We start from the raw sequence: 19,522 nt of genomic DNA on the forward strand, positions 1-19,522 counted from the left end.
ACCCCACAAAACTACTTAAGTAGTACTTTAAAGTATTTTTACTTAAGTACTTTAAACCACTGGTAGTAGGTGCCAGGCGTATCGGTTTGTATCAAGAACTGCAATGCTTCTGGGTTTTTCACGCTCAACAGTTTCCAGTGTGTTTCAAGTATGATCCACCACCCCAAGGACATCAAGCCAACTTGACACACCTTTGGGAAGCACTGGATTCAACACATCCCTGTGGAGAGCTTTCGACACCTTGTAGATGTTTTTTGAGGGCAAAGGGGGGTGCAACTCAATAGTAGGAAGGTGTTCTTAATGTTGTGTACACTCAGTGTATAATTATGATAGGTGATCACAAAGTGTCAGTCCAATACTCCTCTTTATTAGGTAAATAAACATACAACAAAAATATAGAAACATGCATCAAACAACCAGCTGCCCTGTTGTTCCTTGAAAAGTAATTTGTCGTACGGAGTTTGAGGTAGAACAGGACAGGTGGATATTTATTCAGGGGTCAAAGTAAAGAGCATCAACTTAACCAGGATAAAAATATCAATAGTAATGATGACATATATTTATATTTTCTTATGTTACATCCACAACAAAAATACTCTGTCTATCGGGGTCAGAATCTCGTACCCTTCTGTACAGCAGTTAAGATTGAAGTACTGTTGCTCTTTAGGGAAATCATCAGGTCTGTTCACAATGTCACCTCTGCGAAAATGGACACAAAGAACCAAAATGGACGCCTGGTGGAAGAGCTACAGTGACGCCAGTGCACAGAGGGGAGGCATCGCCTCTTTGCCCTCTCTGTCCCTGGCTTCAGCAGTATTTTGGTATGTTCACGTCCCCCAGATGGTATCCTGAGACCAGGGCATGAACAATGTATCTCGGTCATAAAGTTTTGGGGGAAGTTAATTCCCAAAATAAATCGCCACAGTGAGAGGACTTGTCAGAGCAAGAAGTGCTTTGTTTTGGTTTGAGATCAATGTGGCTGCTGCCGACAATGTTCAAGATTGTAGAGTAGAAAATCTGTCTGGTATATTAATGGTCTGTTTGAAATATTATTAACAACATACAGGGCCTAAAGAAAGTGTACACCCCCTTGAACTTTTTTCACATTTTGTTGCGTCACAAAGTGCGATTGAAATAGATTTAATTGTAATGTTTTGTAATTGAGCTACACAAAATACTCCAAAATTATTTTACCAATAATAATATGCAATAACTGAACTAAAATATAGTCATTGCATAAGTATTCAACCCCTTTGTTTAGGCAAGCCTTAATTAGTTCAGAAATAAAATGTGGCTTAACCAATCATAAGTTGTATGGACTCACTCTGTGTGAGATGATAGGGGTTGACATGATTTTTAAATGACAACCCCTTCCTCTGTCCCCCATATAACATCTGTAAGGTCCCTCAGTCAAGTATGGCATTTCAAGCACAGATTCAACTACTAAGACCAAGGAGCTTTTTTAAAGCCTCATAAAAAGCACAGTGATTGGTAGATGGGTAGCAATAACAAATCAGACATTGAATATATCTTCAAGCATGGTCAAGTTAATAATTATGCTATGGATGATGTATTATACCACTCAGACACATCAACGATGCATTCGTCATTTTGAACTGAGCTGCAGGACAGGAAGGAAACTGCTTAGGGATGTTACCATGAGGCCATTGGTGATTTTATAACAGCTACAGAGTTCAATGGTTGTGATGGAAGAAAAATGATGATGGCGCAACAACAATGGAGTGACTCCACAATAATGACCTACAGTTGAAGTCAGAAGTTTACATACACCTTAGCCAAATACATTTCAACTCAGTTTTTCACAATTCCTGACAATTAATCCTAGTAAACTATTCCCATTTTAGGTCAGTTATGATCATCACTTTATTTTAAGAATGTGAAATGTCAGAATAATAGGAGAGAATTTTATTTAAGCTTTTATTTCTTTCATCACATTCCCAGTGGGTCAGATGTTTACATACACTCAATTAGTATTTGGTAGCATTGCCTTTAAATTGTTTACCTTGGGTCAAAAGTTTCAGGTAGCCTTCCACAACCTTCCCACAATAAATTCATTTTGTCCCATTCCTGCTGACAGAGCTGGTGTAACTGAGTCAGGTTTGTAGGCCTCCTTGCACGCACACTCTTTTTCAGTTCTGCCCACACATTTTCTATAGGATTGAGGTCAGGGCTTTGTGATGGACACTCCAATACCTTGACTTTGTTGTCCTTAAGCCATTTTGCTTGGGGTCAATGTCAACTTGGAAGACACATTTGTGACCAAGCTTTAACTTCCTGACTGATGTCTTGAGATGTTTCTTCAAGGTATCCACATAATTTTTCATCCTCATGTTGCCATCTATTTTGTCAAGTGCACCAGTCCCTCCTGCAGCAAAGCATCCCACAACATGATGCAGCCATCCCTGTGCTTCATGGTTGGGATGGTGTTCTTCGGCTTGCCTCCCCATTTTCCTCCAAACATATCAATGGTCATTATGGCCAAACAGTTCTATTTTTGTTTCATCAGACCAGAGGACATTTCTCAAAAAAGTACAATCTTTGTCCCCATGTGTAGTTGCAAACCATAGTCTGGCTAGTTTATGGCGGTTTTGGAGCAGTTGCTTCTTCCTTGCTGAGCGGCCTTTCAAGTTATGTCGATATAGGACTCGTTTTACTGTGGATATAGATACTTTTGTCCCCGTTTTCTCCAGCATCTTCACAAGGTCATTTGCTGTTGTTCTGGGATTGATTTGCACTTCTCGCACCACTTTTCGTACCTTCATCTCTAGGAGACAGAATGCGTCTCCTTCCTGAGCGGTATGACGCTGCGTGGTCCCATGGTGTTTATACTTGCGTACTATTGTTTGTACAGATGTGGTACCTTCAGGCGTTTGGAAATTGCTCCCAAGGATGAAACAGACGTGTGGAGGTCTACAATTGTTTTATGAGGTCTTGGCTGATTTCTTTGGATTTTCCCATGATGTCAAGCAAAGTGGCACTGAGTTTGAAGGTAGGCCTTGAAATACATCCACAGGTTCACCTCCAATTGACTCAAATAATTTCAATTAGCCTATCAGAAGCTTCTAAAGCCATGACATCATTTTCTGGAATTTTCCAATCTGTTTATAGGCACAGTCAACTTCTGACCCACTGGAATCGTGATACAATGAATTATAAGTTAAATAATCTGTCTGTAAACAATTGTTGGAAAAATTACCTGTGTCATGCACAAAGTAGATGTCCTAACCGACTTGCCAAAACTATAGTTTGTTAACAAGAGATTTGTGGAGTGGTTGAAAAACGAGTTTTAATGACTCCAACCTAAGTTTATGTAAACTTTCGATTTCAACTCTAAATGAAAGAGTAAAAAGAAGAATACAAATATACAGAATAAAAATGTTCCAATACATGCATATATATGCAACAAGGCACTAAAGTAATATTGCAACGACAACAAAAACACAGCGAAGGAATATAGTTTTGGAAAATCTATGGCAAGACTTGAAAATGGTTGTCTAGCAATGATACCCAACACCATAACAGAGCTTGAAGGATTTTGAAAAGAAAAAATGTGCAAATATTGCACAATCCAGGTATGCAATGCTCTTATGAGACTAACCCAAGAAGACTCACAACTGTAATCACTGCCAAAGGTATTTCTTGGGGGGGGGTGTGAATTCTTATCAATCAAGGTATATTAGTGTTTTTTTCCCTCCCCCATTAATCAACAACACCAAAAAACACTTTTGAGATGAGAGTATTTTGTGTGGATTGTTGACCAAATAAATACAATTAAATTATTTTTAATGCCACTTTGTAAGACAATAAAATGTGATGAAATCCAAGGGGGGTTGTAGACTTTCTATAGGCACTGTATACATATACATACATACACACACATATATATATATACACACACACAAACATTCATATATATATATATATATATATACACACATACACACATACATATATACACATATATATATGTATATATATACAGTATATCACAAAAGTGAGTACACCCCTCACATTTTTGCAAATATTGGAGTATATCTCTTCATGTGACAACACTGAAGAAATGACACTTTGCTACAATGTAAAGTAGTGAGTGTACAGCTTGTATAACAGTGTACATTTGCTGTCCCCTCAAAATAACTCAACACACAGCCATTAATGTCTAAACCGCTGGCAACAAAAGTGAGGGGTGTACCGGTACTCACTTTTGTGATATACTGTAGATACACACACACAAATACCACTGTCAGACTTGTAGTAAAGGAGTAGACTAGCTACTGAACAGAATTAAGGCAAAATGTACTTACTAGTTGTTGGGTATTCATAAATTCAAGCAACAGCATTTGAATTCATGCTTTTTTTCTTCCAATTTGGGCATTAAAACGTTGGGTGCTTTGGGCCAAATTCCTACATGTAATATTCATACAGAGTAACACTAGCCTGGATACATGGGAATATTGGACAACCTGCTGTGCAACTTTTTAAATCATTTATCTCTTGTCAATGTCTGCTCTGTGGGGGTACATTCCTGCCAATCATATTGTAAATATATTCCTTTATATTGTTAGTATTATCGTCAGGAAAACACCACATACTGCGCCACCAACTTTACAGTTGTTGTATTTACAATATCTTTGTGTTACCGACAGTATATGTCTGTTAAATCTGTCTTTTTGATTGATCTAATTCCAATACACACCGAATGTATTTTTTCAGACGTGTTCCTCCTAAGTATCAAGATGCTAATTGAGTGAGAGAAATAAACATTTATTTCTGTAGTGCCTCTCTAATGTTCAGGAGATATCCATGACTTTCTGCCTAGAAGAACCAGTCCATTCATATATGCATAATTAACATGCAGTTTGTCGATGAGAAAATGAGGCCTTGGAAGCAGGACATCATATACATAATGGATAGCCTTTAGTTGGTGTTATGCCATGCTAATGAGGCTCTAATAGTCAGTCTGTTGCCCAAATGAATGGGACGCGTTATGCTTGGTACTAAAGGATACCAATGTGCTTGGTACTAAATGGCATGTTTTACTGACATACTTCAAATGCTAATAGTGCATGTACAGTAGTTACTGCCTCAATGCTGTCATTGTTAAGGTTAAGGGATAATTTTACTTTATGAGCCTTCCACAAAATAGCTCTGAGCTTGCTGAATGGCTGTCTGAGAGACTAAGGGTATGATATACTGTAAGAAACGGTAGGGAAATCTAGTGGCTGTTATCTCTGATAACTACACCGCATCATGACATAAACAAACAGCCAAAACAACAACAACAGCTGTATAGCTTCTCATACAGCTTGAAACGTGCTTTCGCCAGATTACAAGAACATCTCACATCCACACCAACTGTGTGTTTGCCACCGGAAACATGGAGACCTACACAATCATCATGCATAAGAGGAGAAGCTGTTGGTTACACTACTTGAAGCCGGCAGGTATAATGCTTCATTACTTGTTGTAAGCACGTATGAGCTTTCATGTCTTATTACAAGGTTTACAGTTTGTTATGTCCTTTTATGAAACACATTTTCAAAATTGCTATCATCTAGTCATTGAGATAATATTAAGAATTTCTAAGGGGGGTCATACGTGCTTATGACAAGTCTTACAATGCATTATAACCGCATCATAATGCATTATACCTGTCAGGTCCAAGTAAAGTGTTACCGAGCGGTTCAATTCAGGAGGGTGCCGTACAGCTGGGCCTTGGTCAGACTGTCCTTCCTGCTCAGTCCTGTTCCTGTGCTTCCAAATTTTTGGTATTGTTGGGAACTCTTTTTGGGAAGTGCCGGGCTAGGGCTGGGCCTCATTCTCTCCCTCTGGCAGTGCTGCAGACTGGAGGCTTCCAGGGAGCTTTGGTGGTGTAAGGACTCAGCTGAGCTGTTGGGGCTCACGTCCACGTATTCCTTGTTCATGCTCCCCCCTGCTGCTCCAGCAGCCCCGCTCTCCTTATCCTTAAGGCTCCCTGAGAGGAACTGCAGGCTGCACTCTGAGTCCTGGCTGTCTACCTTGGCTCTGTACAGGGGCGGGGGATTGTCCGGCTTGCCCCGCAGGCCCAGGCTGGGGTGTTTGGGACTGGGACTGGGGCTGGGTGAGAGGCCACCACTGGCGGCAGCAGCCAAGCACTGGTCCAGCACATGGCTGTGGAGGAAGACGTTGTCGTCCCCCTCATGGAAGCTGCTGTAGAGAGGCCCCAGTTTAATCTTGGCCGGGCCCATGGCAAAGTGCTGCTCGGAGAAGCTGTAGGGAGACACACGGCCAGGGTTGCGGTTGAAGGAGTACGAGTTGATGTCCTCTACGCTCAGCTGCCTCCAGCGTCCAGTCAGTTCCTCCTCGGTGGGGACACCCATGCTGACCATGCTGGCCTGACTATCGGAGCGCTCCACACCCCGGGGCCCTCCTCCCTGGGCTGAGCCCACACTGTGTGACGATGCGATGAGCGGCGAGTGGTATGGCTCACTGTAGCCGCAGGATGCTGTGCATACGTAAGCCGGTGAAGAGCCACCGCCGCCTTTCGCAGGGCTGGGGGAAGGCGGCATTGCCATGTGCTGGAAGCTGTGGGATTTGGGGAAGACGCTGTGGCCAGGAGGGCTGTCCTTCTCATAGGATGAGGTGCTCTTTCGCTCGCCGTAACCTCCATCCCGCCAGTCCATGTAGAGCCCATGGTGGGAGGAGGACATGGTGCTACTGGGGCCACCGCCGCAGCCTTCCCCGCCCTTCTCGTCTTCCGATGCCTGGCTGAAGCTGGAATAGGAGCTAGAGGCCCTCAAGGAGCCTGCGGCAAACTCTCCATGGAAGGAGTGGGCCCCGTGATGGGAGAAGTTACCCGAATGGAAGGCTTCCTCCTCGGGGTTGGAGTCTGTGGAGTTCTGGGACTGGAGGAGGAGACCCATGGGGCGGGCATGGACATCCACGCTCTGTCTGCGCTCCTGCCAGCGCTCGGGGCAGTAGAGGGCTGTGTCGCTGCAGTACAGGTCCGATGTGCGGTAAGCTGTGCGGCGCCGGAGGCTTTCGGTGCCGCCGCCCGCGCTAGTGGGCACAAAGTTATGGTCATGGCCCTCATCCTCCAATGGCTGGGGGCTGGGCGAACGGGTGTTGGGGCAGCTGCTGCCCGGCTCCGGCTTCTCTAGCACCTTGGCGATGACGGCGGTGGGCACAGCGTCGGAGTAGGGCGAGTGGCACAGCGCCATGGTGACGCCCCGGCCTTGCTTCTCCATGTGGGAGCTCACCCGCTCCTGGAAGTCAATGGGCAGCTGGAGAGAGAGAAGTAGAAAGGGGCGTTGAGGAGAAATATTAAACGATAGAAATGAGAAAGACATGGATAGACAAACATGAATAAATGGGAGTTCATTGAAGAGAAGTTGATTCAGAAATTACAGCAATAAATAACAGAAAGGAGGACTTACTACTCTAACAAAGTCATGTTTTAAAGATTTTTCCAGGAAATCTTTATCGACCAACGAAATATTCCTTAATTGACCATGCTGTCTGACAACCACTATCATATCTCCCCATACATATTCACAAACTCGCCGTTATGGTATGCTCGCCACATCCGCACAGCTGTTTTATCAACGCTGTTCCCTAGGCTCCAATCTAGAGTTTGAGTTTAGAGAAGTAATTTATTCTCGTGTGTTTACTCAGTCCAGCTCGGAGACCCGGTGGGACTTTCACAACCCCTCCACTCCTGGGCTTTATTTAGGAGCTTGTCTTCTTATACCTCAGTTGTTAACGCCGCTGAGTTTGAGGTTACATCCACCAGCATGGACACAGGTACATCAATACACAAACACACACACACACACACACACACACAGTTACACACACACACACACACGCGAGCGTGCAAACACACACACACACACACACACACACAGTTACACACACACACGCGAGCGTGCAAACACACACACACACACACACACACACAACTTCCTCCTCTGCGAACATTACATACAACTGTTCCCTCTGCTAACATTACATGCAACTGTTCCCTCTGCTATCAGTGCATATGACTGTCCCTTCTGCTAACAGTGTATATGACTGTCCCTTCTGCTAACAGTGCATACGACTGTCCCTTCTGCTAACAGTGCATACGACTGTCCCCTCTGCTAACAGTACATACGACTGTCCCCTCTGCTAACAGTACGTACGACTGTCCCCTCTGCTAACAGTGCATACGACTGTCCCCTCTGCTAACAGTGCATACGACTGTCCCCTCTGCTAACAGTACATACGACTGTCCCCTCTGCTAACAGTGAATACGACTGTCCCCTCTGCTAACAGTACATACGACTGTCCCCTCTGCTAACAGTACATACGACTGTCCCTTCTGCTAACAGTACATACGACTGTCCCCTCTGCTAACAGTGCATACGACTGTCCCTTCTGCTAACAGTGCATACGACTGTCCTGTCTGCTAACAGTACGTACGACTGTCCCCTCTGCTATCAGTGCATACGACTGTCCCTTCTGCTAACAGTGCATACGACTGTCCCCTCTGCTAATAGTGCATACGACTGTCCCCTCTGCTAACAGTATGTACGACTGTCCCCTCTGCTAACAGTGCATACGACTGTCCCCTCTGCTAACAGTGCATACGACTGTCCCTTCTGCTAACAGTGCATACGACTGTCCCCTCTGCTAACAGTGCATACGACTGTCCCCTCTGCTAACAGTACATACGACTGTCCCCTCTGCTAACAGTGCATACGACTGTCCCCTCTGCTAACAGTACATACGACTGTCCCCTCTGCTAACAGTGCATACGACTGTCCCTTCTGCTAACAGTGCATACGACTGTCCCCTCTGCTATCAGTGCATACGACTGTCCCTTCTGCTAACAGTGCATACGACTGTCCCCTCTGCTAACAGTACATACGACTGTCCCCTCTGCTAACAGTACGTATGACTGTCCCCTCTGCTAACAGTACATACGACTGTCCCCTCTGCTAACAGTGCATACGACTGTCCCCTCTGCTAACAGTACATACGACTGGCCCCTCTGCTAACAGTACGTATGACTGTCCCCTCTGCTAACAGTACATACGACTGTCCTGTCTGCTAACAGTACGTACGACTGTCCCCTCTGCTAACAGTACATACGACTGTCCCCTCTGCTAACAGTGCATACGACTGTCCCTTCTGCTAACAGTGCATACGACTGTCCCTTCTGCTAACAGTGCCTACGACTGTCCTGTCTGCTAACAGTACGTACGACTGTCCCCTCTGCTATCAGTGCATACGACTGTCCCCTCTGCTAACAGTACATACGACTGTCCCCTCTGCTAACAGTACATACGACTGTCCCTTCTGCTAACAGTACATACGACTGTCCCCTCTGCTAACAGTGCATACGACTGTCCCCTCTGCTAATAGTGCATACGACTGTCCCCTCTGCTAACAGTACGTACGACTGTCCCCTCTGCTAACAGTGCATACGACTGTCCCCTCTGCTAACAGTGCATACGACTGTCCCTTCTGCTAACAGTGCATACGACTGTCCCCTCTGCTAACAGTGCATACGACTGTCCCCTCTGCTAACAGTACATACGACTGTCCCCTCTGCTAACAGTGAATACGACTGTCCCCTCTGCTAACAGTGCATACGACTGTCCCCTCTGCTAACAGTGCATACGACTGTCCCTTCTGCTAACAGTGCATACGACTGTCCCCTCTGCTAACAGTACATACGACTGTCCCCTCTGCTAACAGTACATACGACTGTCCCCTCTGCTAACAGTGCATACGACTGTCCCCTCTGCTATCAGTGCATACGACTGTCCCTTCTGCTAACAGTGCATACGACTGTCCCCTCTGCTAACAGTGCATACGACTGTCCCCTCTGCTAACAGTGCATACGACTGTCCCCTCTGCTAACAGTGCATACGACTGTCCCTTCTGCTAACAGTGCATACGACTGTCCCCTCTGCTAACAGTGCATACGACTGTCCCCTCTGCTAACAGTACATACGACTGTCCCCTCTGCTAACAGTGCATACGACTGTCCCCTCTGCTATCAGTGCATACGACTGTCCCTTCTGCTAACAGTGCATACGACTGTCCCCTCTGCTAACAGTACGTACGACTGTCCCTTCTGCTAACAGTACGTACGACTGTCCCCTCTGCTAACATTACGTATGACTGTCCCTTCTGCTAACAGTGCATACGACTGTCCCCTCTGCTAACAGTGCATACGACTGTCCCCTCTGCTAACAGTACGTACGACTGTCCCCTCTGCTAACAGTACATAGAACTCCCCTTGTATTCACTGGACAGTCACAAGAAGAACAAAAGTTTAGGCTGGTCTTCATTCTAATTTTCAAATTTTTCAAGTTGTTTAAAGACACAGTCAACTTAGTGTATGTAAACTTTCTACCCACTGGAATTGTGATACAGTGAATTATAAGTGAAACAATCTGTCTGTAAACAATTGTGGGAAAAATGACTTGTGTCATGCACAAAGTAGATGTCCTAACCGACTTGCCCAAACTATAGTTTGTTAACAAGAAATTTGTGGAGTGGTTGAAAAATGAGTTTTAATGACTCCAATCTAAGTGTATGTAAACTAGTTTTAATGACTCCAACCTAAGTGTATGTAAACTAGTTTTAATGACTCCAACCTAAGTGTATGTAAACTAGTTTTAATGACTCCAACCTAAGTGTATGCAAACTAGTTTTAATGACTCCAACCTAAGTGTATGTAAACTTCCGACTTCAGCTGTATTTTTAGCAGCCTGCCTACCCCATTGAGAATTGAGTGGGGAAGCAGGTGAGACTGCAGGGTTAACTAGCGCCTCCAACATGCCGTGTTCAGCAGCTTTCCTGAGGGGCTCATCTGCACACCGATCAATTTATCTGGCTGGTAATTAGCAGAGTTAATTCCCAATGAGAATCATGCAGCATCCCTTTGATCGCGCTCAGCCATATTCACCGCTGTAGTTCTTAACGGATTCATCAATGCTCTGGGAATTGGTCATTGACATTCATTACTACTCTCACTTTCAGTTGACTCAGAGGGATGTGCTTTCAAAAAACAATCACTGTTATTTCAGTATGAAAATACGAGTGTTATTATTGACAGCTGACTGTGTCAATCGATAACAACCGCTGTGGTCCCTGTTATCTTACTGTATTTCAGTAACTACTTCAATTTCATTCCCGAGGCAGCTTTGCTACTTGGCCCATATATGCTTGACATTACGTTGAAGAAATCGTCCCATGTCTGTGAGGCATTTCTAAGAGAATTGATGAGGATTTTCGCTCATGCTTCACTTCTTACTTCCCCTTTGTGTGGACTAGATGTTGTTGGAGACAGTTTGTCCTCTGTTGTGCTCAGTTGTAAGGTCAAATCAACAGGGGGAGAATTAAGTGGCCATCAAGAGCCTGACAGAACAGCATTTGAGACGGGGCTGTTTGTTAGCAGTGAGTGAGTGTACAGCAGATCAGAACTCACCTCAGATAGCTTGTGGGCTCTGTGGTGTGACTTGGAGCACTGTAGGAGCTGTGCTGCCAGGTTGCAGTCCTTTCTGTACAGGTCCTGGCATGGGAAAGATAAATACTGTTGTTGAGTCATAGGTTGGGGTGCCATGCAAACTTAAGAACAGTATTAATTGTAATGGGAGTAACTGACCTAAATCTATTTAAAATGGGTTACTACAATAATTGCTTTGCAGTTATATTAAATGTACAAATACATGTAAATTCCATGTAATTTCATGGTATTTGTACATCAGAGTAGAATGGGACCAAACAGTCATTTCAGCGTGTGGCATTCGCGTACACAGCAATGCTCGACAAACAAAAAATAGTGTCCTCAAAAATGATATTACAAATTGACTACTAGTCTTTATCTGTTCTTCTCCCTCGAGTCTCTTGTGACAACCCAAAAGTTGACTTCCATTTAAAGTTGAGGGTCTCACAAGGCAAGCCTCCACATAGGGAGAACACAATCAAAGGAACGAACACACTATCAATTACCGAACAAATTCATCCGCCCAGAGAAAAATTGTGCTAGTTTTTCTGATCAGGCCCCTATTGATTTGAGGGTCACTACTGTACATTTTACTCTAGCAATTTAAAGAATGAAGAAGTTGTGATGATAATGTACTGAGATTTTTATGTTAATGTTAGAGTTGGCATGGTAGGCAAGGCCATCACCAGGCTTTGGTCTAATTGGGTGTGAGGTTTTTTCAGTGAATCCCTTCAAAAACTCATGAAGTAAGGATTTTGCGCAATGGCTGGCTATATACTCACATTGTCCTCTCTGAGCTTTTCAATTGTGATCTTGGCCTCCATGAGGTGATTGTTGAGGACGATAATCTCTCGACTCAGCGCTCTTTTCTCATCCTCATGGTGCTGGGACTAAATCACAGAGGAAAGGTGGAAAGAGGAGAGAAAGAGAGGAAATTAGGAATTGAGAGACCAAGAAGAGGGAGAAGGGGAAGTGAAAGGAGAGGAAGAGAAAGTCAAAGGAAAGCAGGAGAAAACTAATGAGAGAAGAGGTGGAGAGCAGTCAGTTCACGCTCTTTCTCTGCCAGTAGCAGGTCGTAATTAAAGGAAGATTACATTGGCCAGTGCCCATATCAAATCAATTACGCTGCCAGGGTGAGAGAAAGTAGCAATCTTGGAGTCCTGAGAAATTAAAGCTTCTTGTATTGCGGTTGCAGCGACTGTCATTTTTACCCCGAAACCTGACACCTTAGTATTTCCTGTGATTTAGCCTCAAATAATAAACGGTTACTAGATGTTTTCTCCCCTCACCCAATCATTTTCAACATCCTGTTGTGTGGCAGGATTTGACAAAAGATGCATCATCAAGTCCCCGACGCACAATAGTCATAATTGTTTTGAAATTCAGGGGTGGGAGATAAATTAAATTACAAGTCAATTAATGTCAGTGTGAGCAATAGGTTGGTATTGATATCCAAATCCATTCTGTAAGCCTCTTATTAATCAGCTCTGGGATGTTGCTTTGGCAGTCTCATTCATTCCTATGACATTCTACATTGCAATCATATTTCACTCTGGATGGTCTTTGGCAGTCTCATTCATTCCTATGATGTTCCACATTGCAATCATATTTCACTCTGGATAGTCTTTGGCAGTCTCATTCATTCCTATGACGTTCCACATTGTGATCATATTTCACTCTGGATGGTCTTTGGCAGTCTCATTCATTCCTATGACGTTCCACATTGTGATCATATTTCACTCTGGATGGTCTTTGGCAGTCTCATTCATTCCTATGACGTTCCATATTGTGATCATATTTCACTCTGGATGGTCTTTGGCAGTCTCATTCATTCCTATGACGTTCCACATTGTAATGATATTTCACTCTGGATGGTCTTTGGCAGTCTCATTCAGTCCAATTCTCAAATTGGAACTTAACACTAAAACGACCAAAGCAGTCATTTTGACTGGTCATCATTTTTATTTTTTTATTACTCTGCCATTTCCTTGACTTTTCCTAAATAATTCTGTATAACAGAATTAAGCCCCCGACAGTGGGGCTTGCTCCGCTCCTTCTCCCGACAGTGGGGCTTGCTCCGCTCCTTCTCCCGACAGTGGGGCTTGCTCCGCTCCTTCTCCCGACAGTGGGGCTTGCTCCGCTCCTTCTCCCGACAGTGGGGCTTGCTCCGCTCATTCTTCCGACAGTGGGGCTTGCTCCGCTCATTCTTCCGACAGTGGGGCTTGCTCCGCTCCTTCTCCCGACAGTGGGGCTTGCTCCGCTCCTTCTCCCGACAGTGGGGCTTGCTCCGCTCATTCTTCCGACAGTGGGGCTTGCTCCGCTCCTTCTCCCGACAGTGGGGCTTGCTCCGCTCATTCTTCCGACAGTGGGGCTTGCTCCGCTCATTCTTCCGACAGTGGGGCTTGCTCCGCTCATTCTCCCGACAGTGGGGCTTGCTCCGCTCATTCTTCCGACAGTGGGGCTTGCTCCGCTCATTCTTCCGACAGTGGGGCTTGCTCCGCTCATTCTTCCGACAGTGGGGCTTGCTCCGCTCATTCTCCCGACAGTGGGGCTTGCTCCGCTCATTCTCCCGACAGTGGGGCTTGCTCCGCTCATTCTTCCGACAGTTGAAAGTGCAGTGTACAGCTAATAATTTCCCCGATAATTGCCTCGAAAGTGAACATAAACTATATATAAAAACTAATTTCACACATACAGTGCCTTCGAAAAGTATTCAGACCCCTTGACTTTTTCCACATTTTGTTACATTACAGCTTTATTCAGAAATTGATTCAATTGTTTTTTTAATGACAAAGCAAAAACAGGTTTTTATCATTTTTGGCTAATTTATAAAAAATAAAAAATAATCTGAAATATTACATTTACATAAGTATTCAGATCCTTTACTCAGTGCTTTTGTTGAAGCACCTTTGGCAGTGATTACAGCATCAAGTCTTCTTGGGAATGAGGCTACAAGCTTGGCACACCTGTATTTGGAGAGTTTATCTCATTCTACTCTGCAGATCCTCTCAAGCTTTGTCAGGTTGGATAGGGAGCGTCGCTGCACAGCTATTTTCAGGGGTTAATTGGGGTTAAGTCCGGTCTCTGGCTGGGCCACTTAAGGACATTCAGAGACTTGTCCCGAAGTCACTCCTGCGTTGTCTTGGTTGTGTGCTTTGGGTCGCTGTCCTGTGGGAAGGTGAACCTTCACCCCGGTCTGAGGTCCGGAGCACTCTGGAGCAGGTTCCCATCAGTGATCTCTCTATACTTTGCTCTGTTCATCTTTCCCTCAATCCTGATTAGTCTTCCCGTCCGTGTTGCTGAAAAACATCCCCACAGCATGATGCTTCCACTACCATGCTTCACCGTATGAATGGTGACAGGTTTCTTCCAGGCGTGTCTCGGAGCTCCATCGGATTCTTGGTCACCTCTCTATTGCTTAGTTTGGCCGGGCGGCTAGCTCTAGGAAGATTCTTGATGGTTCCAAACTACTTCCAATTAAGAATTTGGTACCCTTTCCCCGATCTGTGCCTCAACACAATCCCGTCTCGGAGCTCTACAGACAAATCCTTCTACCTCATGGCTTGGTTTTTACTCTGACATGCACTGTCAACTGTGGGACCTTATATAGACAGGTGTGTGCCTTTCCAAATCATGTCCAATCAATTGAATTGACCACAGGTAGACTCTAATAAAGTTGTAGAAACATCTCAAGGATGATCAATGGCAACAGGATGCACCTGAGCTCAATTTCGAGTCTCAATGCAAAAGGTCCAAATACTTATGTAAATAAGGTATTTCTTTTCTTTTAATACATTTGCAAACATTTCTACAAAATTGTTTATCACTTTGTCATTATGGGTAGATTGTGTAGATTGTGTAGATTGCGTAGGATTTTTTTTTTTTATCCATTAGAATAAGCCTGTAACGCATCAAAATGTGTAAAAAGTCAAGGAGTCTGAATACTTTCCTAAGGCACTGTAAAGCAACAGATTAAATAAATGAATGGGGAGAATGGGTGAGTTGATGAGTGATGGAAGCCTTATTATGTAATCATCAATTGTGAATGAAGAACAGGGCGGGCTGTGTGTAAATAATGACGGAAAAAGAATCATTTTATGTGTTTTCATTTCAGGCTGTTATATTTCTATATCCACTGTATATTCATCATAATGCCGTTATTGATTTCGTGCTGAGTTTCACTATTTATCAAGACCACTTGGCGCCTATAATGTTGTTTAGGCTACTGATGTTTTCATAATTTGAACACGTTTCTTGACCGTGCGTCTTGGTGGTTGGGGTATTTATTTGGATTTTTTGTCGTTTTAAAAAGGAGCAGTTGCCGTGTTCCAAACATATGCCTTCGGTTTCATAATTCTAACAAAGACAGTCCACAAATAAAATTGATTGAACCCTTGAATAGTTTTTTTCTTTTGTTTTGACATGCAGCCTACAGTAACATAAACAAATGAAAATACTATTGTGTTATGTAAAATAAAATACACATCGGATTCTGTTACCCAAGGCCTTCATAAACACTTGCGTATCTGAAATGTATTAATAATACTGTTAGAATGTTGCAGTCAGAATGACTGCTCATTAGCTTGTAGGTGTCCCCGAAAGCCCATCACAAACTACTGCATTTCTGAGAAAATCAGGATGAAATTGGCAATTGTAGGCCCTTTTTAGACCTAAACATGCCTCCTGTATGACCCTATGATCTGTGAACCGTACATGATACAGACAACATCTTGGTGTCATTATCCTCCTTATCGTGTGCTCTAACATATGGAATATGTCTAGATTCTAAAATGCACATATTCACATTAACCTCTAAGAGTTTAAAACTTCTTCAGGATCTGTGTCCCGTCCACGGCACGGTTGAGCTAACGTAGGCTAATGTAATTAGCATGAGGTTGTAAGTAACAAGATATTGGCAGAAAGCTTAAATTCTTGTTAATCTAACTGCACTGTCCAATTTACAGTAGCTATTACAGTGAATACTAAGCTATTGTTTGAGGAGAGTGCACAGTTCTGATCATGAAAAGTTATTAATAAACAAATGAGGTACAGTCCTGATACAACATTTTGAACAGAAATGCAATGTTTTTTTCTTTGTATTATCTTTTACCAGATAATGACCTGTAATGTCAATTTCCATAAAAATTGTCGTATCATTTAAAAGTACCAGAGAGCCCACTCTGACGTATTTGAAGAGTATATTGTTACGAACAACGTCTAAAATATTAGACATTGTTGATGAGACAAAAAAATAATAACCATGTTGAATAAATTAATAACAAATCACAGCACTTCTTTAGGATTGCGAGTTCCCTTTGAATCCACTTTCCCATTCACTGTGTTTTTACAAACAGTACGTCTTCAAACAACCGCTTCACAGCACAGTATTGGTTTTGACTGACAGCTGTTGTTCTGAACTTGAACACCGCTTGCGACAAGATGCCTCCCTCCCTCCTGCTAACGGGCAACTTTTGCACATTATTTGTTGTCTGAGTGAGGGAAATGCTGTAAATAAAAGATGATTATTTTGAAAGATGAAACGTTAAGGATTACAATAAATACTGCTTTGATGTCATACAAGTGTAACCGATGTGAAATAGCTAGCTAATTAGCGGTTCAATAGCGTTAGCGGTTAAATAGCGTTTCAATCGGTGACGTCACTTGCTCTGAGACCTTGAAGTAGTGGTTCCCTTGCTCTGCAAGGGCCGTGGCTTTTGTGGAGCGATGGGTAACGATGCTTCGTGGGTGACTGTTGTTGATGTGTGCAGAGGGTCCCTGGTTCGCGCTCGGGTATGGGCGAGGGGACGGTTTAAAGTTATACTGTTACACAAGCAAGCCAAACATCCATCAGTCCAAATGTGCACTTCACATGTCCATATCATAAAACTCATGTCATATACAGTACAATGTCAACGTTTATGATCACTGTGTTTGATGTACAGTTACAATATGACACAGCGTCATACCCTGGGTTGTCCTGAACAGAATGAGTCTGTTAGTTACAATATGACACAGTGTCATACCCTGGGTTGTCCTGAACAGAATGAGTCTGTTAGTTACAATATGACACAGCGTCATACCCTGGGTTGTTCTGAACAGAATGAGTCTGTTAGTTACAATATGACACAGCGTCATACCCTGGGGTGTCCTGAACAGAATGAGTCTGTTAGTTACAATATGACACAGCGTCATACCCTGGGTTGTTCTGAACAGAATGAGTCTGTTAGTTACAATATGACACAGCGTCATACCCTGGGGTGTCCTGAACAGAATGAGTCTGTTAGTTACAATATGACACAGCGTCATACCCTGGGTTGTCCTGAACAGAATGAGTCTGTTAGTTACAATATGACACAGTGTCATACCCTGGGTTGTTCTGAACAGAATGAGTCTGTTAGTTACAATATGACACAGTGTCATACCCTGGGTTGTCCTGAACAGAATGAGTCTGTTAGTTACAATATGACACAGCGTCATACCCTGGGTTGTCCTGAACAGAATGAGTCTGTTAGTTACAATATGACACAGCGTCATACCCTGGGTTGTTCTGAACAGAATGAGTCTGTTAGTTACAATATGACACAGCGTCATACCCTGGGTTGTCCTGAACAGAATGAGTCTGTTAGTTACAATATGACACAGTGTCATACCCTGGGTTGTCCTGAACAGAATGAGTCTGTTAGTTACAATATGACACAGTGTCATACCCGGGGTTGTCCTGAACAGAATGAGTCTGTTAGTTACAATATGACACAGCGTCATACCCTGGGTTGTCCTGAACAGAATGAGTCTGTTAGTTACAATATGACACAGCGTCATACCCTGGATTGTCCTGAACAGAATGAGTCTGTTAGTTACAATATGACACAGTGTCATACCCTGGGTTGTCCTGAACAGAATGAGTCTGTTAGTTACAATATGACACAGCGTCATACCCTGGGTTGTCCTGAACAGAATGAGTCTGTTAGTTACAATATGACACAGTGTCATACCCTGGGTTGTCCTGAACAGAATGAGTCTGTTAGTTACAATATGACACAGCGTCATACCCTGGGTTGTTCTGAACAGAATGAGTCTGTTAGTTACAATATGACACAGCGTCATATCCTGGGTTGTTCTGAACAGAATGAGTCTGTTAGTTACAATATGACACAGCGTCATATCCTGGGTTGTTCTGAACAGAATGAGCCTATGTTTGTTGTATTGTGAGAAATTTGGCGGGAACACACATCTGAATGCACGAGTTGTGACTATTCTATGTGCACTAAAATAACGATCTGCTTCTCTGAATTGCCTAACACTTTGAGATCCTATCTTGTAACTTCCATGTTGGCAATAGAACATGCTTTCAAATGATGTCCACCCGCTGATTACGATTTATAATGGACCGTTTTTCGAATGTGTAAACATTGTGTGAAAGTGGGGATGCAGGGCTGTTTTCAAAAGAAAACAACTTCAAGTGTGCTTGCTTTATCTAGTTCCTCAATGGCACAGCTCAGAAAAAAATAGCACCTTACAGTCGAAGACTCTTCTTTGAGTCATAAAATTGCATTGAAATTACACAGAAACTGTGCACACTTTGGAGAGTTGTGTGGCCACTTGAAGACTCCCGTTAAGACCTCTCACTCAAACCCTTGTCATTTTATTGTCTTGTGTTTCATCTACCCCAAATTTCCCAAGAATATTCTTAGCATGTTACTGAATGTATCCAGAGCATTTTCAGATTTAGTAATAAACAAATGTGTCGAAAAGCACAGTAAAAATAACATTCATTGCTGTAATCTCTAAACCTTTGTCTTTTGATTGCTACCATGGGTATGCATATGCTTTCCATAGTTCTTCTGGAAGAAACATTTCAATGTAGCCCTATCCATATAGACCAATTCCCACGAGTGTAAAGGGTTCATGTTTCATAAATGAATGTAGGAAATTGTATTTAATAATCAAGACATAGTCCATATTTTAGAGCACACTATAAGGAGTCTGGACACCAAGATGTTGTCTGTTTCATGTACAGTT

At 43.3% G+C, this 19,522-nt stretch overlaps 1 protein-coding gene across 1 annotated transcript in view; it reads right to left on the reverse strand.

Moving 5' to 3' along the window:
* Positions 1–345: 345 nt before the first annotated feature.
* Positions 346–19,522, reverse strand: part of LOC115146685 (brain-enriched guanylate kinase-associated protein) — a 50,481-nt gene continuing 31,304 nt past the window's right edge. Inside the window, exons 4-6 of the mRNA XM_029688749.2 lie at positions 12,286–12,393; positions 11,486–11,569; positions 346–7,283 (exon numbers count right to left, since the gene is read on the reverse strand). Of these exons, the coding sequence (XP_029544609.1) occupies positions 5,706–7,283; positions 11,486–11,569; positions 12,286–12,393 (1,770 nt within the window). The 3' untranslated portion in view covers positions 346–5,705. The remainder of the gene's footprint in view (positions 7,284–11,485; positions 11,570–12,285; positions 12,394–19,522) is intronic.

This window comes from Oncorhynchus nerka, linkage group LG18, assembly GCF_034236695.1.
Source record: "Oncorhynchus nerka isolate Pitt River linkage group LG18, Oner_Uvic_2.0, whole genome shotgun sequence".
NCBI lineage: Eukaryota > Metazoa > Chordata > Actinopteri > Salmoniformes > Salmonidae > Oncorhynchus > Oncorhynchus nerka.